At 43.3% G+C, this 20800-nt stretch overlaps 1 protein-coding gene across 6 annotated transcripts; it reads right to left on the bottom strand.

The window, feature by feature from the left end:
- Positions 1 to 882: 882 nt before the first annotated feature.
- NFRKB (nuclear factor related to kappaB binding protein) lies at positions 883 to 18679 on the bottom strand. 6 transcript variants are annotated; one of them, XM_040085070.1, is made up of 27 exons: positions 18617 to 18661; positions 18376 to 18508; positions 17855 to 17995; positions 17288 to 17489; positions 17068 to 17195; positions 15781 to 15955; positions 15487 to 15588; positions 14847 to 14920; positions 14350 to 14434; positions 13945 to 14125; positions 13650 to 13758; positions 13078 to 13204; positions 12037 to 12102; positions 11303 to 11382; positions 11178 to 11218; positions 10696 to 10756; positions 9709 to 9883; positions 9244 to 9350; positions 8672 to 8795; positions 8218 to 8294; positions 7386 to 7606; positions 6588 to 6882; positions 5717 to 5935; positions 4504 to 5280; positions 3552 to 3658; positions 2680 to 2815; positions 883 to 1963 (listed from the first exon to the last, which is right to left on the bottom strand). In XM_040085070.1, exons 3-27 carry the CDS (start codon positions 17975 to 17977, stop codon positions 1838 to 1840), a joined length of 3918 nt encoding a protein of 1305 aa, XP_039941004.1. In that variant the 5' UTR covers positions 17978 to 17995; positions 18376 to 18508; positions 18617 to 18661; the 3' UTR covers positions 883 to 1837. The 6 variants fall into 6 exon arrangements, with proteins under 6 accessions (XP_039941004.1, XP_039941003.1, XP_039941002.1 ...); XM_040085069.2 differs by having other exon boundaries at positions 18331 to 18508; positions 18617 to 18647; XM_040085068.1 differs by lacking the exon at positions 18376 to 18508 and having other exon boundaries at positions 18617 to 18679.
- Between the last annotated feature and the right edge of the window lie 2121 nt (positions 18680 to 20800).

Genomic DNA, 20800 nt, shown 5'->3' on the forward strand with positions numbered 1-20800 from the left:
CAAGACACTTAAAATCAGCAGCAACCGCCTGAGGCACACCAAACTTCTGGGATTAGATGCAGGTTTCTTGTTTTCTTAAGGTTAATACTGTCAAACCCTCCTGTGTCCAGCAAGACATTCATGAAGATTGACAAAAAGTAAAGGGTCTTCACAATGTAACCATCTTTCAGCACTTGACTGCAGGTTAATTATTAATTTATTAATTATGAACAAAACATAGCAGTATCTTGATTATGTTTTGAATTTAGAGGCTCTTTCGCATAAGCAATAGCAGGAAAATGCTTGTTGCCTCCCTAATTTCTTCTTTTAACTTCACAACTAAAAGGACTTTGGAATGTCCTCACCTCCCTTCCAAACCACAATCTTTCTGCTGGCTCCTGATTCATAAATGTGCAAAACATGTACAAAACATGACAAAGCAGAACAGAAAACCTTTATCACTGCAAATTGTTCCTGAAGCATATAAACCAAAATTCAAGCATTTGCTTTCAAATGCTGAACTGATGTGTCCTGCTAACTCAGTATTTATATCCAGCCACTGCTTTTCTTACTGAAATACCTGTTTTCCTTCAAAGCTGCTCTGAAATGGGTTAGATACAGTACTGAAAGATCCAGAAGCCCAGCAAAAGTAACACACACAGAGCTCCAACCACAACAGTCCTAAACTGTTTGAACAGTCCTGTCCAATTTGGGTTTTTAAATGTATTACACTCTGCAATATATAACTTGGAGTAAACCACATCTTTTAAAAAAAGCCTACCAAAAAAAGACCAGGTTAAAAAGAACCATCTTACCAAGATGGACAGGCTATTAGTCCTTGGCAAGCTGGACAATGATTGTACACAAAACATGCTGTAGAGAACTGAAAGGAGATGGCAGAGATCTGTAAGGCTTTCTACACTTTTATTCTTTTCCTGGTCCAACACATATTTTGATCTCATTCAGCTTCAAGGTCATGTCAGAACAGTCACAAATTCATCTCCACTATGAGCAAAATTCAAAAATATTTACAAAGATAGGTAAAACTGCAGAAGTAAATCCAAAACTAATGACCAGGGTCATGGGTTAAAGTATTTCTTCAGAACCCAAAAGACAACAGTTTGGGTGTATTTGAAAACATATTCCGACCTTTTAAACCAAGGTACAGTTAGTTTCCACTGACAGGTTTATTTGTTGAGGAAAACTAAAAGAGGATCCTTCTTGTGAACATCAACTTTTTCCTTTTTACTACAGTCCCATGTGCTGACAGACTTGTTCACATAGTGACTTTCTGTATCTCCTCTCCCCCATGGTCACTCACTCTGTTACAGCAAAAAACCACCTTGACTCTCACCCTGTCTTTGACAGCAACCTGACATGGATGTGAGTTACAGTAACTCCAGTGTCAAAGACACCATCCTCAGTCACTAGATAACAGCAGTGATGGCCAGACTCCAGTAAAAGGAGACATCTTTTCCATGACTTTGAAAAGCCACTGAATAACCCCTTCCAAGCAACTTCCCCTGATTAATGAAGATCAGGATAACTGCTTTGTCAACAACTGAAAATGCACAGGAACTGTATTTGTTGAAAGTCCTTTGGATGGAAAAAGAACAGGAAGACATTTCTTAAATCATCAATTCCACAGAACCTGGATTTACACGTCTGGATTGAAACTGTTTTGCAGGTAGAGCATGGGTTTTTTCTACCCAGACATCACAGTGCTGACTGTGGAGAAGCAAGGGCAGAACCCAGTCCAATCCCAAGCTATGGCTGGGGTTAGGGAGCCTGAGGTGGATGGAGGATGACAACAGGCTCAGGGAAGTTCTTAGAAAGTGATCCATGTTCAAACCAGTGTTCACAGCTGATCCTGCGTCTGCTTTGGCGATGGAGCTGTTGTCACAACCACAGTGGACACTGCTTTAGTAGAGCCAGACACTGTTCCCTGCTGGAGATGGGAGGCTGGAACCGTTTGAATTCGCACCTGTGTGAAATGGAAAGAAAAAACATGTCTCAAGAACAACCTGGTGACACAGTGACTGCACCTGCACTGCGCTCTGGTGAAGTACCTGCTTCTGCTGCCAACAAAAACTCAGTTATTGGAACAACACCAAGCACAAAAAACACTGCTAAAACAGAATCTGTCATAAGATCATTCCATCCACTGCCCATGTGAGATGGTGACAGATTTCCAGATTAGAGAGGAAGGCCTGGAAACTAGTTTGAATAAAAACCTGTATGTCAGCTGCTTTTTAGACATTTTAAGAAGAAGGTCTTGGATCCATTGGATACCTCACTTCTAAAGACTTGTTTCTATCAGCTGTCAATACAGATTACTTATTTGGAATTACAGAACACTAGATGAATATGCAAAGCAGTTGTGTGATTTCTTCAAGAAAATGTGACCCACAAAAGCCAAAGTACAAAGCACTGTGAAGACTGCTGAGTGTATAGAAAAATCCTGACAGGACCTTTGGTTTTACATTCATTATACTGGCAGTGCTTCAAAAACATTTAAAAACTTTATTTGGATGGAGAGAAGGTAAAGGTGATGATGGATTCCATGTACTTAAAGCAGACACTACAATCAAGCTGTATGCCTGTTCTTTTTCTGCAACCCTGTGTATCCAGTGTGAAGTCCTCACGGAGATGTTAAGTCATAAAAAAATCAAAGGGAATGATCGCTCTGGGTGCCCTTACCTGTGTGGCTTGGCCTTGCTGCTGCAGCTGCTGTAGTTGCTGTGCAGTCAGAAAACTCACGGGCTTGTTTCCAGCAATCAGTTTAGTCCCTGCTGGCATTGTAGTCAGGATGATATTTCTGCCTAATCCACTGATGCTAAGGAAAAATAATTGTTGAAAGGTTAGTAAACAGAACAGCAGGCTTGATCTTTCCAACTCCAAATCATTCTTCAATTGCTAATAGATTATAGTTCTACACATGTACTAACCATTTTAAGTAGTGGGTTTTTTCCCCCCATAAAACTGGCAAATACTAGCAACAAGTTTATGTCAGTATTTATAACTGATAGAAAATTAATTTAGCACATGAATCACACCCATTAACTCTGGACCATGCACATCATTGGCTTAGCCTCATCAGACCTGAACACTTCTCAATGCAGAAAACATCGGATCACTTGAAATATTAACTAAGGAAGACACTATCAGAATTTATGGAAGAATAAACAAAAAGCCTTCGATATCTGAATGCCAGAGGAATTCTCACTAAGGCAGTTAACTTCTCTTGAATGGAGAGATGGCTTCAGATTACAGATATGTTTCAGTGTGTTAATTCTTGCTCAAACACACAGAACTAATCAAACAGGTGGTTTCAAGGCACAGAATGTTTTTTCTTTGGTGTATTTGCTAGAACCTGTGTCTCAAAATAGATAACTAAAAATTACAATCTCATTGTAGACACTGTATCTACTCAGTTTCTTGTAGCTGACAAGACCTGTTAACAGACTGCAATCCTATTCCAGCCTCTGCTTGCTTGCTCCCCAGGAACGCACTGAACACAGACCTTCCTCAGCCGATTTTCAAAGCAGAACTACGAGATGCAAAGCACTCACTTGGCACCGAGGTTGCCCTTGATGATGGGAGCAGTGACCACGCTCTTGCCCTTCACTGGCTGGCTGATCACTGACAGGGGCACTGTGATCCGTGCTGGAAGTTTGCCCTGGAGAATGGGAAGAACATGTGAGGAACCATGGAGAGCTCAGCAGAGAAACTGCCCAACAACACATCAGCTGCTTTGTGAGAGTCCTGTGAGCAGAAACCAGCAGCATCTTTGCTGATGAAATCTGTGCTCCAGCTCAGGCTCCTTAAAATTCACCTCCCTCTCATTCACTACACAGCTGCCTGAAACCTGAAAATCCGCATCATCTTTGCATCACAGGATCCATGATTTTTATCCTTGGGAAACTACCATAGTGTAATTTAGCTTGTGTAACCACAATACAGTTTATGGTGCCTTCAGATTTGGGTATTAAAATAGCATTAAGGGTAAATCAGTAAAAAAGTCAATACAAGTAACAAGCACTTCTAGTTCTGAATGTTCTATGAGACCATTCCAATGGAAATTATTGCCAAGACATGGGACAAGACACAGAGCTGCGTGAGGCAGAACTTCAGATATGCAAAGTTTAGTTCATTCACTTGCAAGAGGGGATAAGAGAAGTATCCGACTTTTTGGAGGCATTTAGCCGCAATCTGAACACCATGAAATGAACTGCAGACCCGTACTCAGAATACAAGTTGTGGCTGCCCCATCCCTGGAAGTGTTCAAGGCCAGGATTGATAAGGCTTGGACCAACCTCATCTAGTGGAAGGTGTCCCTGCCCACGGCAGGGGGTGGGACTGAATGAGCTTTAATGTTCTCCACAACCCAAATCATTGTATGACTCTGCCATAGTAATTTGAGTCTCTGTGAATGCAAAGAGCAGTTTTCAGCCATAAAACATCAGTGGATTTTGGCACCCCTCCTTCTCTCTCCACCCCCAGTGAGAGCTCAGCATTACTCACTGCCTGGGACGTTGATACCACTGTGGTGCTGACGGGCACCTGCCGCACAGTTGTGGCTCCTGTGCCGATGGTTATGGGGGTCCCTGCAGCTCCCGAGGCCACAGCAACTGCTTTGGACACAGTGGCACTCACTGTGGGTAAGGAGGTGTGGCCTGTGCCAGCAACGCTCACCGCTGAAGATGACGGCACCTGCTTAGCGTGAGTGGCTACAGTGATGGTCTGCCCGGTTTTGGGGGGTATCACCCCCAGCCCCTGCACAATTCTGATCGTGGCGGCTGGCTTGGCCTCCGTGGATGCCACTGTGGTTATGGCTTTGCTCTTCTGATCTGCCACAGTCACGCCCAGGGCAGGCATCAGGCGGAAAGCAGAGCTTGTTGGCTCTGCAGTCTTTAAGTCAGGAGTCACTTTAACCACGGTGCCTCCAGCAGGGCTGGAAGAGGTGGAAGATGCCACGCTTGTCTTGGCTGGAGACTCAGCAGTCTGGACAGGGTTGGATGTCACATGCAAAGTTGCAGAGATGCCTTTCCCACCAGCACTACTTCCCGCAGCTGCTGTGAAGAGGTCCTGAGTCAGTTTGACAGTAGTGACTTGAGACTTGGCCAGGGTGGCCATCATGTCTGGAGTGATGCGCAGCACTGTCTGTCCCTTCGCGTCTGTGGTTATGGAGGACGGGGGCAGGCGCAACACATCCTTCCCTTGGATCCGAAAATTGGTTGCTGTGAGTGGGATGCCACTTCCAGCCTGGGTCTTCACACCAAGTTGTCCTGTAATAGCCACCTGGGAGAGATCAGAGAAATGGTTCCATCAAACTACGACAAGGTCTAAGGCACACACAAAGCAGAACTTCCCAGAAGGATGACGTTTGCTCCCACTAGAATGCAAGTGGAATAAGGCTAGGACTCAGCACATTACTGAAAGTGGTTCTGGTTGTGTCTCAGATGGCATTCCCAATCCCATCTGAAATAGGAAATACTTGTGGGGCTGGTTTCTTTTCAAAAAAAAATGAAGGAGAGATCACTAAAGAACCTGCACAAAACACATCTTTCACCTAGAGGTGAAAACAGGGCTCAAACACACAAAGCCAGCACTGCGTCAATCTGCACAGTTCATCAACCCCCACAGCATTACAGCCCCCATATGTTCACATCTGCACAACAGGAAACAATTGGGATGGGTCATGGAGCCCAGTTCCTTGTCTCTCCCTCCCTCTCACCTGCTTGATGATGTTCTGGCCAGCCACATTCTGAATGACAGTGGTGGAGGAGGTGCTGGTCGCGGAACTGCCTGGAGAGCTGGTCACTGGCTTCGCAGCAGGGCTGGGCACTGCAGGCAGCCCTGTCACAGTGATACCTGCCTGGCTGGCCATGGAACTTCCTCCTCTTGGCACCTGCACAGGGCTACTTTGAGCTTTTACAGGCAGAGTCATCACAGCCTACGGAAGAGAGAAGGAAGACTATGAACAGACTACCACAGGAATGGTCTAGTGATTCTTCTTTGTGTTGTGCCTTAGCTTGTGAGTTCAGGGGAGTTCACAAGAATTCCCTTACAAGGATTCCAACTGCTTGGAATTGTAATAAGGTGGGTGTCAGTCTCTTCTTCCAGGTAACAAATGACAAGACAAGAGGAATTGGCCCCAAGTCGCACGAGGGAGGTTAATTTGGATATTAGGATTTATTTTTTTTAACAGAAAGGGTTGTAAAGCATTGGAACAGACTGCCTAGGGCAGTGGTGGAGTCACCATCCCAGAAGTGTTTGAAAAAATGTGTGGATGATGCACTTGATACGGTTTAGTAGTGAACATGGTGGTGTTGCTGTGTCCATGGCTGGACTTGATGATTTTGACAGTCTTTCCCAAGCTTAACAATTTTGTGATTCTAAGTTCTAGGGACTTTTAATGTAATGCACAATTTAATGATGCCAGGTAAATAGGTGAAAAACAGAGCATTGAACAGTATTGTGTATGTAAATCTGTTTCTGTGCTCTTGCCTGCAGTTAGTGCAGGCTCCAAATGAGCACAGAATGTCTGTGCATCACACCAAAACACCGCAAGTCAGATCAGAACTACTCTACCCCTTCCAACTCACCTGAGGGAGCACTTTCGTTTGTGTGGCTGTAGCTGGAACACGGATTTGAGGCACTGACGTGGGCGGCGGCTGCTGTTGCTGCTGCTGCTGCTGCTGGGTGACCACTGGGGCTTGCTGGGACATGGCTGGGAGGCTGGACTGGGCAGTGACCACACGGACCTGTGGCAGGCCTGAGGAGCTGCTGTGACTGACCACACGTGGGGTGGGCACTGTCCCCAGCTGTGCCTGTGAGCTCTGAGTTGGGGACAGCAACGTCCCCAGCTGGGGCATTGTGGGGGAAGACACCAGGAGAACACTACGGAAAAGACAGAGCCAGTAGGTCAGCAAAGATGTAGGAAATTCACATAATCATAGAATCAATGAGGCTGGAAAAGACCTCTGAGATCATCACGTCCAACCTGTGACTGATCTCCACCTTGTCACCCAGCCCAGAACACTGAGTGCCATGTCCACTTGTTCCTTGGACACCTCCAGAGATGGGGACTCCACCACCTCCCTGGGCAACCTTTCAATGTCTAATCATGCTTTCTGTGAAGAAATTCCTCCTGATGCCCAACCTGAACCTCTCCTGGCACAGCTTGAGACTATGCCCTCTTGTCCTGTTGCTGTTTCCTGGGTGAAGAGTCCAACTCTCACCAGCCACCAACCTCCTTTCAAGGAGTTATAGAGTAATAAGGTCACCCTTGAACCTCCTCTTCTCCAGGGTAAATAACCTTAACTCCCTCATTACTGAATTATCCAAATTACTGAAAAACAGTCAGCAGCATTCCCAAGTGACAGAGGGGATAGAAGCAGTACCTCTGGCTGGGTTTTGCTGGCTCTGACCCAGCACCAGATACACTCTTGCTGACAGCAGACACTGGTGGAGGTGAGATGGGTGTTGCTGGCAACGCAGGTGCAGTCGGTGTCACAGGAGTCACAGGAGTTGGTGGCATGCTGGAGTCACTGAGGCTCAGCTGACTAGGCTCTGCTGTGTTGGTGGGGAGGGCTTTCACAGTACCCTCCTTGCTACTTGACTTCTACAAAGAAACCACATCCAGCATGACAAAATCTGGGCTTCATTGCTGCACCCTACAGTATGCTGAGCACTTCAGCCTCAGTTCTGTATGGTGCTAAATGACACCTTGCTGCTAAATCCTGAAATCAAACATGACTGACTGCCTTTCCCCAGCTGCAGCCATGGATGATTTAGTGTGTTTGGCCGTTCCTGCTCTCAGGGAAAAGTGCACCTCAGTTGTGACAAACATTCAGAACGTGCAGATTTCCACCTTGGTTAATGTGCCAATAAACAAGTACTTCAGATATATTTAATATCAGACACTCATACCCTGGCGGCTTCAGCACAGCAAGGGGAAGAACGGACCTGTTCCACACACTCTGCTACAAATTAACCTCAAGACTAGATCTGAAAGACCATCCCTTTGATAGGGAGCACAAACGAGAGGATAGCAGTGGAAGCTGGGCAGAGGAAATGTCCCCTCTCTCCCTCTTCATTTTGCGCACTGATGTTCATCTACATCATGAATTGCTGACTCAAATGTGGTAATTTTCATCACCTGCTATGGATTAAATTAAGACTAATCTTCTCAATCTCAAAAGCAGCTGTGCAACCCTGAGCAAAGAAATCTACCATTTTAGCTGGAGGTTTTGGCTTCTGAAGAGCTTTCTTGGCCTTTGCTGCAGCAGCTTGAGCATGATGGATCCGTTCTGCAAGGACAAATTAATGGTTAGAGCTCCTGAAACCCAAGCAAACTGATTTAAGTAAGAGCTGCAGATTCTTCTTCAGACAAGGAATTAAATACACACAGTCAAATAACAGTGGAAAGAAAAACATCTTTGTAAATGAGCCGAAAAGACTGAAAATAAGACACATAAGAACATACATCTGCAGTTCTTGCATGTGAGATGATATTTTTCAAACAAATGCTTCAAAGTGACACATTGCTCTCTAAAACTGGGTTTAAGTGCTGAAGGACTAACATGAGCAAACTGACTAGAAAAAAGAGCTAGACTGACAATTTAATGTTCATTATCCATCTTTATAAACATTTTTAATTTTTAAGATATCACCAACCCGGGCTTACCAAACTCTTCCTCGCTTCTGTCCCGGTGCAAGTAGATCCACAACTTCCGCCCAATATCGTATTTCACACAGGGATCTTTCTCATAATGCAGTCGGTCAAGAGCACCACTAACAACAGTGTTAACCTGAAGTTCAGAATTCACAGATTACAATATACCCCTTGCTGGACCAGCCAAAACTGATGAATAGGAAAGTGATCCTATTTGGTAAAAAAACCTGAGTAAGCTGTGAGCAATCTCCATCTGAGTAAGAACTGAGGGCAGATGTTGCAGCACAGGACAGTGTTTACCACCTTGGATTGAATGAAGCTTCCACCAAAGCTCTGAAAATGGACTGTTCCTCAATCTAAAATGTGAGCTGCTCTATGAGAGTGTTATCTCTGTTACTTTTCTAGCTGGTTTTTCATCATCCAAAGCTGATGCAGATTTGCAGCAGCTCACCACAGTAATACACAGCTCCCTTTTGCTCATCACAGCAGCACAGAAACTATTGGGCCTTTGCCACTGAATACTGCCTGGGTCCATGCAGTGTATTTTTAGGAGAATCTGAGTCCAGACATGACATCCAACTTACCTGAGCACTTGTGACATCTGGAGCTAGGAACTGGGAATCTTTGAGCAGCTCACAGATTTCAGCTCGAGTTCCCTCTCCATTAGGAAGGCGAGCAGCAGCATCACGAACTGCAACACAAAACCAGAGCTTGAACTTCCAGCTGTAACTAGGCAGTGGCACTTGGGTACTCTATACCATACTCCAGATATGTTTTGGGACTGATCTATTACCCTTGCTCTCACAGTGCCTACTTACTAAAATCTAACCCCTAAAATCCCTCAGAAATATGAGGAGATTATAAGGGATCATTTTAAAGTACATCAACGGTTCCAACTTTGTGCTAATAGTGATGAACTTGGGGAACAGCATTCAACTCCAATGTAGATTCCTAAAGTCATTGTTTGAGGGGTCAGAAAAATTTTTTTCTTCTTTAAAAAAATTTTGTGTGGTTTTTTTGGTTTTTTTTTTTTTTTGCCATGACCTTACCAAGGGACAAAATGGTGACATATGCTGGTCTGTCTGAGCGCAGGAGAGAATGTTCCCGGGCTTTATTTAAGGAGGTTTCCTTGTCAAACACCCCCTTCACAGGACCAACAACCGACTCAAAGCCGTGCATCCGGAAGGTGAAGGCTTTGTGGGGCTGGCTGTAACGGTAACGCTCCTGCAAGTGGACACAAGAGCACTGACTTTACCAGGAAACATATAGCAAAGCCTTATGTTGTATTACAAGTTGTTACCATTCTGTATCATGTTCTGTAAAGGTTCAAATATAAACTTATTTTGGATCAAGAAAATCACAAACTACTTCACGCAAAATACAATGCTCCACCTAAGCAAGGTGTGCAGGTGCAACGCATTCACTGTCAAGCAGCTGCACAGACTAGAGAGGTGCAAGAAATACAAAAGATACACTTTCTGTCCTCTTCCCCTTCCTCCCCTTATCTGGCTAAAGAGAGATTTCCAAAATTTAATTTATAAATTCTGTCCTGCAGACAGCACATGGAGAGAAGAGAGAAGAATCCCCATCATGTGTTTTCTCTCTAATTCCCACTTGCATCTACTACAGACAAGATAATTAAGTGGATGGGTGCACCTATTGACACCTATTTTTTGCTTGCACACATACATGCCCAAAAAACAAAGAGACAAGTCATCCTCTGATGGTGGGGGATGCCAAAGGAGACAGCGGGGTTGGCAGAACCAACTGACACTATCAATTTTGTTGATTTTATCCGATTATTTCTTACCAAATTAATTTTATCCACTGGAAATACTGATGGTTTTGAAACAAGCAGCTAGGCTATGTCATTAGCGAGTTTTATGCAAGGCCAAGATACCAACCTCAAGGCAGAAGCAACATATAAATTCTTCACATTAACTACATTTGTGTTACCTGCCATCCCACACAAATGATCATGGTTTAGTGGCCAACTGTTTCAGCAAGTGCCCTTAAAAGGAAGATTCTTTTCTTACCTGCTCTTGAAACACCCGTTTCTCCTCTCCAGTGCTAGGCCGGACTACATAGTCAGTCCTTCTGAAACAAAGGGCACCATCAGTTCTGAGCACAAGCCCACAGCACTCCCAAAGGATGAATCCCCTCATCCTTCTGCAAATTCTCCTGAACAAATTCTGAAAGCATTTATGGTAACAAAAGAAAGCCCTGCAGAGATCTTAAAATATGCTGTGTGCACTACCTGAAGGCAAGTAAGGACCATAAATAATCTCATTAGCAGGACCTAAGCTAGACTGCAGCTTTGCTCTGATAATATATGTGAACTTGGATAAAATCAGTCGACTTTTTAAAGTCCAGTTACTGCATTTATAAAATCAAAGTATCACATTTTCTCCGGCTCCATGATGTAAAATTGTTTTATTTTGAGACCCAGAGACAAAAGGCTCAAATCTCACAGCTTCAGCAGCATTACAAAGGCTTTCAAGCAGTGATACACACTTACACTCTGGGCAGTGGCATGGCATCTGAGCTGTCTTCATTTTCCTATTGAGAAAGAGAGAAATGTCAGTGTTGGGTAGGACACAGTCAGGTTTTTCACTCCTAGAAGGTGATTTTTGTCTGACTCACTTTGAAAAAAGTCTGGTCTTTGGTCTCCAACCAGAGATGAAACAGTGCTGCCAGCTCCTTCTCATGATCTTGGTAACTACCTAGTAAGAAATCACGAAAATGTGAAAATATAAGTCTTTTAATTGTTAGGAAGCCAGCTGCTTGTAATTCCCAATCCTCTCCTGTTCCCTTCCCTCCTCGATGTATCACCAGTCACAGATATTCAAACTGCAATATCTGAACACATCCAGGTTAGGAAATGTTAAATCCCAGTGATTCCCCTGTGCTGGTACATGATGATGCTTCAACTCCTAGCACAGAAGGCAAGATGCTGTTTGGGGCACAGTCACCTGTTCCCACTCTCCTAAGTGAACTCAGTTACTGAATCCATGAGCAGAAACACTTGTCTACATAATCCCCACCAAAAGCTGTGGAAGGGATCAGAGGAAAAGCTTCCTGACTCCAAATCTCTGCCACTTTAAGCCTGCAAGTATGATCACTAGAATCACATTAATTAAGAACAAAAAATTCTGTGTAGTAACTAAAGGCATGAACATAAACACAAATCATCTTGTGAACACCTCAAATCCAAAACATGTATTAGCTTAGCTAAAAGAAAAGCAAATGCCTAACTGTGGAATTAACAGCTCTGATTGCGTTTCTCTCCAGGCTGCAGCAAAATAAAAAGTAAAGTCCTGGAGAAAACAACAAACCTTTACTATAGTACACATCATAGAAGAACACAAAGTACTCACCAAGCAATTTCCACTGCTGAGTTTTTTCCTTGAATTCAACAAAAGGCGAGAAGCTGGAAGGAGCATCTACAATGACAAATGTGCGTGTCAGGGACATTATACAATTGTTCAACTTCAAAATCCTACTGTGGTAATGCAAACTGTCAAGTTAAAGACTCCCAGTGACAGAACATTTTAGATGATTATGTAACTTCATCTCTAAATTTATCCTTGCCCAAAAGGTAGGTGAGCATCTCAGAGTATAAGGGCAAGCACAAGGAAAGAACAGAACAGGATAATGAGCCTTCCAACAACAGGCTGTCATCTGAGAGCCTGTTCCTGCTGTTCATCATGTTCAGACCAGTTACTTAGTGCACTGGGATGAGAAAATTGCCTGTTGACAACTTAATCTTCAAGCTGAAGAGGAAAAAGAAATATGAGGTCCCAGGGACTGTTATTGTACAGTGAAAATTCATGGGCTTGTGGGAAGACAACTCGGGATTTACAGTATTCACCAGCATTATGGACAATATGCTGCAAGGCCAGCACAATCTACTCTGTCTCTGCCTTTAAAACTTCCCACTAAGCAAATCAGAACTACCGAATAATTCCGTTTGAAAGGAATGGCTGAAACTCAGCTGGCCCAAGCCCAAGGTGGGCCAACCTCACGTTTCAGTGGATTGCTCAGGGCATCATCTAGTTCATTCTTTATTATCTCCAAAGACAACTACAACGTCACACTGTGGGGGAAAAGACTGATTCCTTCCGGCTTCAAACACCCTGCCTGAAGCCACAATCTGAAATGAGAAACTGTCTGTCTAGAGGCAATTTCACAGACATTTTCACATACTTTGGAATCATGCTGGGTCTTATCTACTATCCACATGCAAAACAAGTTGACCACAACCAAGACATGTCAGCCAAACAGCCTATCACAGAAACACTGCCAGCAATACAGGGATTTATTGTGGCAATGAATGAAAAGTTGATTTGAGCTGTAATGCAAACCAGCACTGACTAGAACAGTGCATTAGCATTAGTATTTTTAACATCTCTTCTTACCTCTGCTGTCGCCTGCCAAATACTGCAAGGCAGGTAAAACCAATTCAGACCAATTGGGAGCAAAGGAGAACCAGTTATTTAGTGCGCTGGCATGAGAAGATTGCCAATCAAGAACTTTATCTTCAAGCTGAAGAGGAAAATTAATTATTTTATTAATGATCTCACACTTTAAACTATGACTGTCTTCACAGAAAACAAAGCAGCTGAACATATGCAGGGGACAAAAAAGTTTTTATGTATGTGAAATAATCACCTGAGTTTTCCAAGTAACCACAGCACCAAAGAAGGGGAAAACACTTCCCCATCTCTGCCCTTAATATATATCTAACCATGATCTATAGAATGGGTATGGAAAGACTCACAGATTCAACAGGCTAAACTCATGAAACATGTTAAAACCAGAATGTGGTAGCATTCCCACAGGGTTCAACTTCTTTAATATGTAATCTAAATCTTATATAAGTTACAACAAAGTAAGTCTGGAGAAAAATCACTATTACAAAGCTATAAGCTCCTCTATTCTTTGATTTTGCTTCCTGCAAAGAATTCTACGTAAGTGGGTGGTTCCTTACCATAGAGAGCGTAGCAGGTCCTTCCAGAAACAGTATCTCCAAAAGAAGGAAAAAGAAGCTGGATGATATTTCATTTATTTCAAGGCATGGTTTCATATCCTCAAGAGGTCTTCAAATGAAAGACAACACAAGCAGAGAAAATATTCACCTTCATATACAAAGATGAACACCACACATTTCACACATCCCAAACTGCACCAAAACCACAGCCTACAACAGTCCCACAAAAATGTGAGCTGAAACATGTTACTTTTTCCATCCATTAACGGTGTTCAGGGCCCTCTGAAGCACTTACTCCTCTTTGACAGATGACAGAGGGAGGGGAGAAAAATCCTGAGACATTGATGGGAGTCCATCCGCATTGCCAAGAGAGTCAGCCAAATCTTCCACCTCAGATTTAATAATCTTTGGCTTCTTTTTTTTCTTATCTTCCTTGTCCTTCACCTTTTTCTTGAGGGTTGCAGGGTCAAATAAGGCTTTAGATATGATTAAAGTTAAAAATAATAATTAGACATCTTCTTACTATACTTTAATGAGAGTCATAAACGTATTTAGAAATGTACGTTGTGTGCACTCATTCACACCTCAATCATTCCATCTTCCCAGCTGCTGTCATAAATCTCTATTTGTCCCCTCAACAGAAAACCTCTAGTTTTTAAAGCAACATATATGAAGTGAAAAAAGCAAAGGATCCACTGACTTGTTAAGGAACCTTTCCTGCCAGCATTCACTCGAGTCATGATGTCCTCAAGGGTCAGGTCTGTCGTGACTAGATCAGGGTGATCCTACACAGGACAATGGGAGAGAAATTAAACTGAGAAAGCACAAAGTGTTAAGACAGCAACAAGATGAAGAAGTACCCAAGTACTAAAATGCACCAAATTCAACCAGGATCAGCTTATTAAATTATTAACTGCAACAGAAGTTGGGAAGTCTTCTAACCCTGACATCCAAAATTCTGTCTCCCCAAAACAAGTAACTAAAATTACAAAATCCTTCTATCCAGATAAACATGGCCAGGAGTTGCATCTATACACTGACAATTGAACTCAGGTTACAATAAAGAGCTGCTGGGTGGGTGCACACAAAAAATAGCAATGATTTTCTCACCCAGAAGTACCATGATCTTTATGGCAAAGAGATAAAAATATCAAAGATAAAATGTGGAACCACTCCCAAGACTTTTTAACATCTTACAGGCTGACGTTTTCGTTTCTCATGGTGCTTCTTCAACATCATCTTTAAATCACTTTCCCCAAGTTCTATCTTGTCTGCAATGAAAATAATTATTTGAAGAGTTTTCCACTACTGTTACCTTCCACACTTCCTGAAATGCCATTTTGCATCCCTTTACACTTCCAGCAATCTCCAAATTTCAGTAACTAACTGCTCCATATATGAATTTCATTCATTCATTCACTCATTCACTCACTCATTTCAATGCCTCAACATCAGTCATCAGATTTCACTGCTGATGCAAGTACGAAAGAGGAAAGAAGCCAGAACCAGCTTGAAGAGTTTGCAGAATTGATTACAGTCACTTTGGGAGAGATTCTCAAGTATTTTGAACTGAAGTATGCTAATGCTTCAACCACTAAAGGTAAAACACAACAGAGGAATCAGTAGTATTACAGAAACAATGACTCTTATGTTCAAATACTAGCCTTGCAAGAAGAAAAATATTAAACTGGTAAAAAGAGCCAACTGTTGTGGAGACTGCAAAAATGAAGCATTATAAGATTTCCCATCCAACAACAGATTTTAAAGGTAATTTCTTGCAGGGTCTCAAGGTAATTCTCCCCCCTCTATGCATACTGACCCCTTGTTTGGTTCTCACCTGCAGTTTTCATGTCCAAGGTCGACAGTGTGGGGATCACTCTCAGGGGAACTGGTGGACTTGAACAACGTGCTGGAGAACTTGGAGGCCAAGAGATTAGATCTAAAACAGAGTTAAATTTACTTCTTCAAGACCCATCACCAATCTGTGTAACTATTACCATGTGTTCATTAGATCACACCCAGTGGAAGTAGAGCCCAGAATCCAATCTTTTATCAAAGGCTCTGTTCTCACGTCAAAAATGTGAATTTTTCCATTCACACCTGGAGTCTTTAGATCAGCCCAGGGCATTACCTTCCTCATCTGAAGACAAGGTAGTGTCTCCACACTCCTCTTTCACTTCCCTCAGGATCTTCAAGTAGCGCCGATGTGTCCGTCTGTCTCGTTCTTCCGAGTCATACGTCGGTGGGAAGTGCTTTCTCTTTAGGGTCATGTCAGGGCCTCCTTTCCTGGCTAATTCCAGCAAGTGCTGAAAGGAGAGATTCATGTGACATCAGCTATGTCAGCTACAGTGCTGTAAGCCATGACACATAAGCCCAGGTCAGACACTTCCAGCAAAGTTACCATGCGGTGCCTTCAGCACTTCAGATCTGTTCAAAGGAAACCTTAGGAAGGATCAGTATCTGCCACATACAGGATTTTAAAACCTAGCATTTCAGACCATCATTTAAAGGGGAGAAGAAAAAAACAGTAAAATTTCAGCAACTTCTGCACACATAATGCTATCTGTCATTTTATGTGGACTGTTGAGAAGAACTTAAATCATTGGTATGAAGTGTAGCTTCCACACAAATACGTAACAATGACACAGAACACTGTCTCTTTTGAAAAAAAAACATTTTACGTCTCACGGCTACAGAGAAACTAACTTCGTATGCATTCTATATTGTTGCCAAATGAAGTTGTGGATGCCCCATCCCTGGAAGCGTTCAAGGCCAGGAGCAAACTGGTCTATGAAAGCTGTCCTTGCCCATAGCAGGGGATTGGAATGAGATGAGCTTTAAGGTTTCTTCCAACCCAAACTATTCTGGGATTCTCTACTTCCTGCAACATTGTAGGGTATTTTAGAAAGACATACTTTCTTCTTCATCCCCACATGCCATATGTTTCAATGTCTAAGTGTAATGAAAGATAAATGAGCATCAAACACATTTCAGATGGCAACAATTTGCTCACAGAAATACCCACAGAGGAAGACTTCAGAGGGATTTACAGGGATGAGAATCAGAGGTTTGGCTCCACGTATCTTCTAACTGTATTAAGCAACTGTACTTGTTTCCAAAATGGCAAAGAAACAAAGGCAGAACGACTTATTAACAAAATAGTATGTTGCAAAGGGTCAAATGCAGGAAGTGGGGACAAGGTGGACATGAAAAGAAGACAGTACACACAAGCGAGAGCTATGAGAGTTATACAACCTGAAACATGCAAACATAGCAAAGGGTCTGGAGTTCTCTCTGGGCCACTGGAAAATCCAGAAGCATTACTCATTCAGTTCATTAAAGGAAAGGCCTCAGAGAACTGTGACTGCGCCAAGACACTTTTTATAAACACAACTTATTAATCCCAGAGCACACTCACATTGCGGGAAGCGAGGATCTGCTTGAGCAGCTTGTAGAAGTACTGCTGCTGGGCACTCAGGTAGCGCTTGTACTGTGACTTGTAACAGAGCTGCCGGTACTTCACTACCTCGGGATTGAAGTGTCCATCTGCAACAAAGACAAAAGATACAGCTGGATTTTACAGCTGCTAGCTGAGAACGGGCCCCAAACCAGCAGGGAAGTTCACAAGGCTTTCTGACCCCGAAAGAGTTTCTGGGCGATGTGCAGCGGGTTCCCAAACCGAAAGTTCTCCCCACTGAACAGCGCTGAGATGAGATTGTTCTGATGCTCTCGGTTGTTCTCAGGGAAGTGAGGCAGGAATTTTTTTAGGTGCTCTTGCTGCTCATCTGTCAGAACCTCCTGCCACGTTGACAAGCTGACAACCTCAAAGAAGACCTCAGGCTAAAGAAAGCATGAAACAACAGTAAAGAAAATGCAGCCACGTCCTTGACCAATTTCTAGCCCTTGATGCTTTTTAAGTAACAGCAGTCATGAAACAGTGTTTTATGAAACACAGGAAACAACAGAGCATAAAAAGGAAAGTTCAAGAAATTGATACCACTAACAACAAGAAAATAAATTCAAAGCTTGTAACAGTCCTCTTAAAGGCAATTTTAAAATAATAAGAACATAACAGAAGTGATTTTAAAGATATTGTCCTGAGATTAATCAAAGATGTGCCAATTTTTGACACTTCTTCCAAGGCAGTCAGAACACCTTGTTTATATAGTGGTTATGATAAGGTTAAGTGTCTCAGCACTACTCACGTCCTCCAGGAGGTCCTCGGGCAGACGGACCAGGGTTGTGCCCAGCATGCAGTCCTCCATGATCCGTGTGCAATTGCCCTCCAGCTCCAGGGAGTCTGTGAACATGTGATCCAGGGAATCCATCCTCCACCCCTCCTGCTCCTGGACAACGACAGCAAAACCCTCAACAAACAAAAATCCCAAACCCAAATTCCTCCATCTCGATGTGAGGAGTGACGGAGGAGTCACCTTTGATGGGTGGTTGTTTAAATGGAAGCTGTAGAGTTGGCCTGTGATAGCTGTATACATATATAGCAAGTTTTTATATATATATACACACACACACACATATATGACCCGTACATACATATATATATGTAACACACATATAGAAGCATTTACTCTTCAATTATAACACAGGTCATGCCAATGGAGAAGTGCTTTTCCACACAGGTAGACTGGGAAGTACAGCTGACCCATCTCACTTTCTTTCACACCTGCAGCAACTGTTTTCAACACTACTAAACACCAGGACAGACTACATTTAAATCCTGAAGGCGGTCCTAAGGTGCAGAACCGAAGGTCAGGTCTAAGGTGGGGTTTGTCTTAGGTTGAAAGCGTGACAGGGCCAGGAGCCCCGTTGCCTCCGGCGCGACACAGCCGGGCCGCTGTGAGCTGCGAAGAAACGCACGAAACAAGCGAAATAAAGAAAAGGGCAATTATAAACCGCTAAAAACGGGGCGGGACGGCGAATAAAACAGAGAAACCAGGTTTATTTCATACCCCTCACGCGGCCCAGCCGAAGGCGGAAGGCGGCGGTGCTGCCGCGCCTGCGCGAACGCCCCGCCTCCCCTCAGTGCGCTTGCGCGCGCCGCCCAGTCGCGATAGGCCGCGATAGCGCCGCGGCCCGCCCGAGGACAAGTTTGTGAGTTCCCCCAAAAATACAGTAGTTGTGGAATGCTAAAGCCACCTATCAGTCGCAGATTTATAGGGCTTGACTGCAGTCCTGTGCTAGTATTACAGTGAAGTGTTGAAAGGGTGAGTATTTTGAATTTTAATGCAGCAAATTTTCACACAGCCAACAGACGTTCTTTTCTGGGTCTGCACGCCTTTACCCAGTGCCAGCCCCCTCCAAGGACTCACACTAACAGCTTCCAGAATAACACTCATTTAATGAAATCTTGAAAGGTTAAGGTTCAGGATTGCAGGTGACAGCACCTGACAGCAAAAATGTGTTCGAAGCAATGTGCAGACAAGCTCTAATCTGTGACAAAAAGTGGCTCACGGTAAATTACAGAGTGAAGGTCTTACCCAATGAGCAAGGGACAGATTCAAAGCAGAAGTTACGTTAGACTCTTCCCTAATTTCTCCCTGTTTTTAAGTCGTTGTTATACTTTAGGTGAAGCTTGAGCGACACGTTAGGGAGTGCTGGTCATACCTTGTGAGTGCATATGTCAGGATAGTATCTGAGATAACCCCGGGATGGGGACAGGAGTCACTCCTAGAGGGATTTCATCAGGGTTTGCTGATCCATCCTCTTCATCTCCCCCAGGTTTCAGATGCTGTGCAGCTGATCAGCTAGAAAGTAGTACCTTTTTAAATTTAAAAATTTTAAAAGTCCATACTTTGCAAGGGTTTCAACAGAGGGAGCTCCGCTCCACTCCACTCTCCATTTATAATCCCTTGGATTGTGTTGCAGGAGGCTGGAAATTCTGTGTTCCAGCCAGAGAGAAGTAAAATGTATTTTTCCCTGTAATTTCTATACTGTTATCATCCCATTTATCCACACCCCACTTCACTCACCCTCCACTGAACACCTTACCCCAATGAACATATCTGTCATCGCGAGTGATTAAAAAAAAAAGAGAGAAACAGATTTATTATTTTCAGGTTGGTTTGTTGGTTTTTTTTGTTGTTTTTTCACACCTGCCAGGTTGCACAAGACTCTGAACACAACAACGGTCACCAAATGTACAAAAAACACAGTTAAATAATAGATGGGGCCTGAGCAGTCCAAGAGGTGCAAGATCAAGGTGCACGGGGCTGGGATTGTTTTCTTTTTCCTCCAGGAAAATACAGAATCTGACCCAAAACGTCTCCAAGGGACAGCATCTCCAAACAAAACATGGACCTTGCAGGCAACTGAGAGGACTGTGGATTTACACTTCTGTGAGACACAACAGAGAGATCTTTGGGTTGCTCTGGTTTAAAAACAATAATAATACATCCTATACCTTCTGCGCTGCAGAAGTGGAGGGAAAAAAAAAAAAAATCCGTGCAACCTTTGCCTTCTGTACAATCACTGCAGTTCCTTATTTTGGAAGGAAGATCTCTAGTACTTTCATTTCCAGGCATGCTTCTTTCACAGGCAATTCATTCAACTTGGGACACTAGGAATTAACTTCACCAGGAGTCAGGCCAATAGGCCAACAGCCCCAGCATGCTGCTGCTGCAGGGCAGAAAAACTTTGATGAGGAACATTTGAGTTCAAAAAGGCTGTTTTAAAATGGTTTTCTGTTTTAAATAGTTTTCAGTTTTAAATAACTGGTACAATTGCCCTCATTCGTGAGCCATTCCAACAAAGGTGAATAGAGCAAAATAGTTTTTAAACCCCATGTATGCAATATCATTAATAGGAACATACTTGATGTTCGTCTATTGTCACACTTTTAAGACTCTTAAAATTGCTCCTACAGGGCAGTATCCCAGTATTCCTGGTCTCCCATTTCCAAATGTGCTATTTTCCTACTACTTGTAGCATTTCTGGCTTGTTATTACATCAGCAGCAGCCTGAAGAAAGCCAAGACAAATTTCTCCCTGCTCTCTTCCCACAAGAACAGTATTGCAAGGCCCAACATTGTAATTCCAAAGTCCTCAGCCACATGAATTCAAGTTACTTACTGGGCATTGTGGTTGCTTGCCCACAGTGCCACAGTGGCTGTGCTGCAAAATCCACAGAATTTCAGG

The sequence above is a fragment of the Hirundo rustica genome, chromosome 23 (assembly GCF_015227805.2).
Source record: "Hirundo rustica isolate bHirRus1 chromosome 23, bHirRus1.pri.v3, whole genome shotgun sequence".
In the NCBI taxonomy this organism is placed as follows: domain Eukaryota; kingdom Metazoa; phylum Chordata; class Aves; order Passeriformes; family Hirundinidae; genus Hirundo; species Hirundo rustica.

What these genes read in the sequence shown, in the direction of transcription:
- NFRKB (XM_040085066.2), bottom strand. Translation starts at nt 18,142, where the DNA reads ATGTATACAGCTATCACAGGCCAACTCTACAGCTTCCATTTAAACAAC. An exon ending in CGCCCAGAAACTCTTTCGGG is followed by an intron (nt 17,196 to 17,287) that starts GTCAGAAAGCCT and finishes TCTTTGTTGCAG; the next exon opens with ATGGACACTTCAATCCCGAG. An exon ending in AAGGGCAACCTCGGTGCCAA is followed by an intron (nt 2,816 to 3,551) that starts GTGAGTGCTTTG and finishes ATTTTTCCTTAG; the next exon opens with CATCAGTGGATTAGGCAGAA.